This window comes from Corvus brachyrhynchos, unplaced genomic scaffold (assembly GCF_000691975.1).
Source record: "Corvus brachyrhynchos isolate BGI_N302 unplaced genomic scaffold, ASM69197v1 scaffold891, whole genome shotgun sequence".
Classification (NCBI taxonomy): domain Eukaryota; kingdom Metazoa; phylum Chordata; class Aves; order Passeriformes; family Corvidae; genus Corvus; species Corvus brachyrhynchos.
The window spans coordinates 15,908-20,001 of NW_008235996.1; the positions used below are offsets into that span (position 1 = coordinate 15,908).

Here is a 4,094-nt window from a genome sequence, read left to right on the forward strand (position 1 = left end):
AGCCCATCCCACCCCGTTTATCCCATCCCACCCCCTCCCATCCCATCCCATTTCTCCCATCCCATCCCATTTATCCCGTTTATCCCATCCCATCCCATCCCATCCCATCCCATCCCATTTATCCAATTTATCCCATTTATCCCATCCCATCCCATTTATCCCATTCCCATCCCATCCCATCCCATCCCATCCCATCCCCACTCCCATTCCCCCTCTCATCCCCATTCCCGTTTCCCATCCCCGTCCCCGTTCCCCCGTTCCCGTTCCCGTTCCCGCTCTTTCCCGTACCCAGGGATTTGGGCAGCAGGTTCTTGACGAACTCGGCGTGGTCTCCCACGTGCAGGATGCTGTAGACGCTGCTGTTCATCAGCTCCTCCTGCCCGTATCCCAGATATCCCGTCACGTTCTCCGACACGAACACGATCCGCCCTTCCCGGTTCACCACGAAGAAGAAGCCGTCCAAGGCCTGCAACGGCAACGCCGCCCCCTTCCAGAGCCTCTTCCCGGAGATCCCGCGGCATCCCGGGAGATGCCGCCGAAAGGCCGGAGGGAGCGCGGAGCCCCCGGGAGGTTCCGGGAAAGATCGGCTGGATTCCGGCTCCGGGCCGGGATTCCAGGGGGGATGGTGGGTTTGGGTCCTGGAATCCCGGGATTCCAGGGGGGATGGTGGGTTTGGGTGCTGGAATCCCGGGATTCCAGGTGGGATCCAAGATCCACCTTGGCTATCCATGGCTTTGGGTCCTGGAATCCCAGGATTCCAGGGGGGATCCAAGATCCACCTTGGCTATTCCTGGATTTGGGTCCTGGAATCCTGGGATTCCAGCCAGGATCAAAGATCCAACTTGGTTATTCCATGGAATCCCGGGATTCCAGCCAGGATCAAAGATGCACCTTGGTTATTCCTTGAATCCCAGCATTCCAGGTGGGATCCAAGATCCACCTTGGCTATCCATGGCTTTGGGTCCTGGAATCCCAGGATTCCAGGGGGGATCCAAGATCCACCTTGGCTATTCCTGGATTTGGGTCCTGGAATCCTGGGATTCCAGCCAGGATCAAAGATCCAACTTGGTTATTCCATGGAATCCCGGGATTCCAGCCAGGATCAAAGATGCACCTTGGTTATTCCTTGAATCCCAGCATTCCAGGTGGGATCCAAGATCCACCTTGGTTATTCCATGGAATCCCAGGATTCCAGCCAGGGTCAAAGATCCACCTTGGTTATTCCATGGAATCCCAGGATTCCAGCCAGGATCAAAGATCCACCTTGGTTATTCCTTGAATCCCAGCATTCCAGGTGGGATCCAAGATCCACCTTGGTTATTCCATGGAATCCCAGGATTCCAGCCAGGGTCAAAGATCCACCTTGGTTATTCCTTGAATCCCAGGATTCCAGGTGGGATCAAAGATCCACCTTGGTTATCCATGGGTTTGGGTGCTGGAATCCCGGGATTCCAGGGGGGATGGTGGGTTTGGGTCCTGGAATCCCGGGATTCCAGGTGGGATCAAGGATCCACCTTGGTTATTCCATGGAATCCCAGGATTCCAGCCAGGATCAAAGATCCAACTTGGCCGTTCCTGGATTTGGGTCCTGGAATCCCGGGATTCCAGGTGGGATCAAGGATCCACCTTGGTTATTCCATGGAATCCCAGGATTCCAGCTCAGATCCAAGATCCACCTTGGTTATTCCGTGGGTTTGGGTCCTGGAATCCCGGGATTCCAGGTGGGATCGTGGGTTTGGATCCTGATCCTCATCCTGATCCTAACCCAAATCCCAATCCTAATCCCAATTTAAATCCCAATCCCAAACCCGATCCTAACCCCCATTTAAATCCCAGTCCTGATCCTAATCCCCGTTTAAATCCCAATCCTAATCCCATTTTAAACCCCAATCCCGATTCCCTAGGAAATCACGGCCTGAGGAGGAATCCCCCAATCCCAACCTGAGTCCCAATCCCAAATTCCCAGGAAATCACTGACTGAGGAACTGCTCAATCCCAATCCCAATCCCAATTCCCATCCTATTCCTTATTCCAATCCCAATCCCAAACCCAATTCTCCATGGAATCACAGTCTGGGGAGGAACTCTCAATCCCGATCCCAAACCCAATCCCATCCCAATCCCAACCCCAATCCCAATCCCATCCCAATCCAATCCCAATCCCGACCCAATCCCAATCCAATCCCAATCCCGATCCCGATCCTGATCCCATTCCAATCCCAATCCTGATCCCAATCCCAATCCCAATCCCATCCCAGTCCCAATCCTGATCCCAATCCCAACCCAATCCCAATCCCAATCCCATCCTGATCCCAATCCAATCCCAATCACAATCCCCAATCACAATCCTCCCCCAATGCAGTCCCAATTCCAACACAATCCCAATCCAATCCCAATCACAATCCCATTCCCAATCCCAATCACAATCCCATTCCCAATTCCAACACAATCCCAATCCAATCCAATCCCGATCCTGATCCCATTCCAATCCCAATCCTGATCCCAATCCCAATCCCAATCCTGATCCCGATCCCATCCCAATCCCAATCCCGTCCCATTCCCATCCCAATCCCAATCCCAATCCCAGTCCAATCCAATCCCAATCCCAATCCTGATCCCAATCCCATCCCAATCCCAATCCCGTCCCAATCCCATTCCCATCCCAATCCCAATCCCAGTCCAATCCAATCCCAATCCCAATCCTGATCCCAATCCAATCCCAATCCCGATCCCATCCCGATCCCATCCCGATCCCAATCCTGATCCCAATCCCATCCCAATCCCAATCCCGTCCCAATCCCATTCCCATCCCAATCCCAATCCCAATTCCCAATCCCAATTCCCATTCCCATCCCAATCCCAATTCCCAATCCCAATCCCAATTCCCAACTCCCAATCCCAATTCCCATTCCCAATTCCCAATCCCAGTTCCAATTCCGATCCCTCTCCCGATCCCAATCCCAACCCAATCCCAATCCCAATCCCCATCCCCTCCCCCTCCCCATTTTCCCAACTCCAGCCCCATCCCAACCTCCCGGAAATCCCACCCCGCTCCCTCCCGGCCCCGCGCCTCCATCTCCGGCGGCCGAAAATCCGGGATTCATGGATGGAACCCCCCCAAACCCCGGGAATCCCGGCATTCCCGGTTTCCCGTGGAATTCCCACCTCCAGCAGGAGCGGTCCCAGCGATTCCTTCTCGATGACGCCCTGGCTGCTGGAGGAGATGTCGGATTTCTGGACGTCGTCGTCCGCCGCTTTCTCTGGAAAAACCGGGAAAAGCGGGAATTTTCAGCCCACGGAACCATTGCGGATCGATCGATCGATCGATCGCCGAGAGGAACCCAATGATTGATCCTTGGGATGTTCCTCATCCCAGCCCGGCCACGACAGAGCCGCTGCCGGGGTTTTTCCTGGATTTGGGAAGCGGGAAAAGGACCAACACGACCCGGATCCGTGGGAAATCCGGGATCCAGGCAGGATTTGGTTTGCCTGGAGTTTCATTCCCGCTTTTCCCTCTCCTCCGGAGGAGTTTGGGTGGATTCATCCCGGGAATGGATCCGGTCGGATCCCAGGGATCGGAGGCAGTCGCGAAAATTCCCCAAAATGGGAATCTCCCAGGGAATTCCTCTGGTGGAGAAATTCCAGCTTTTATTTCATGGAATTCCCGAATTTTTTTGCTACAATCCCAACTTTCAGTGCAGGAAAACAACCGGGAATGACTTCAAAAAAAACCCGGGAAAACCCCAAAAACCAGGAGAGAGGAACGACGGGAATGGTCTCCGGGATTTTCCTCGCCTCCGGAATTCCCAGGAAAACGTGGAATGTTCTAGGAGCGACTCCGAAGGAAAGGAATGAACGAGGAGGGGAAAATCCAATCCGGGCGGGAATCTGGGAAAAAAACGGATCCGAAATCCAAAGTTTCCCGGAGGAAACGGAATATCCCCGGAATTCCATCGGGAATTCGTAAGGAATAACTGCCGGGAAGAACTCAGGGAGAACGGGAAAGCGGAGGGAAAAAAACCGGGATGCCGGGAAAATCCCGGGATTTGGGGAGGCCGGGAATGGGAGGAGAGGATCCCAATCCCGGGAATTCCT

General features: G+C 54.1%; 1 protein-coding gene across 1 annotated transcript in view; it reads right to left on the reverse strand.

Moving 5' to 3' along the window:
- Positions 1–3,287, reverse strand: part of LOC103614018 (nuclear receptor coactivator 1-like) — a gene marked incomplete at both ends in the record, with an annotated part of 13,645 nt that extends 10,358 nt beyond the window's left edge. The window contains 2 exons of the mRNA XM_017730884.1: positions 289–466; positions 3,165–3,287. Coding sequence (XP_017586373.1) covers positions 289–466; positions 3,165–3,287 — 301 coding nt within the window. The remainder of the gene's footprint in view (positions 1–288; positions 467–3,164) is intronic.
- Positions 3,288–4,094: the final 807 nt, after the last annotated feature.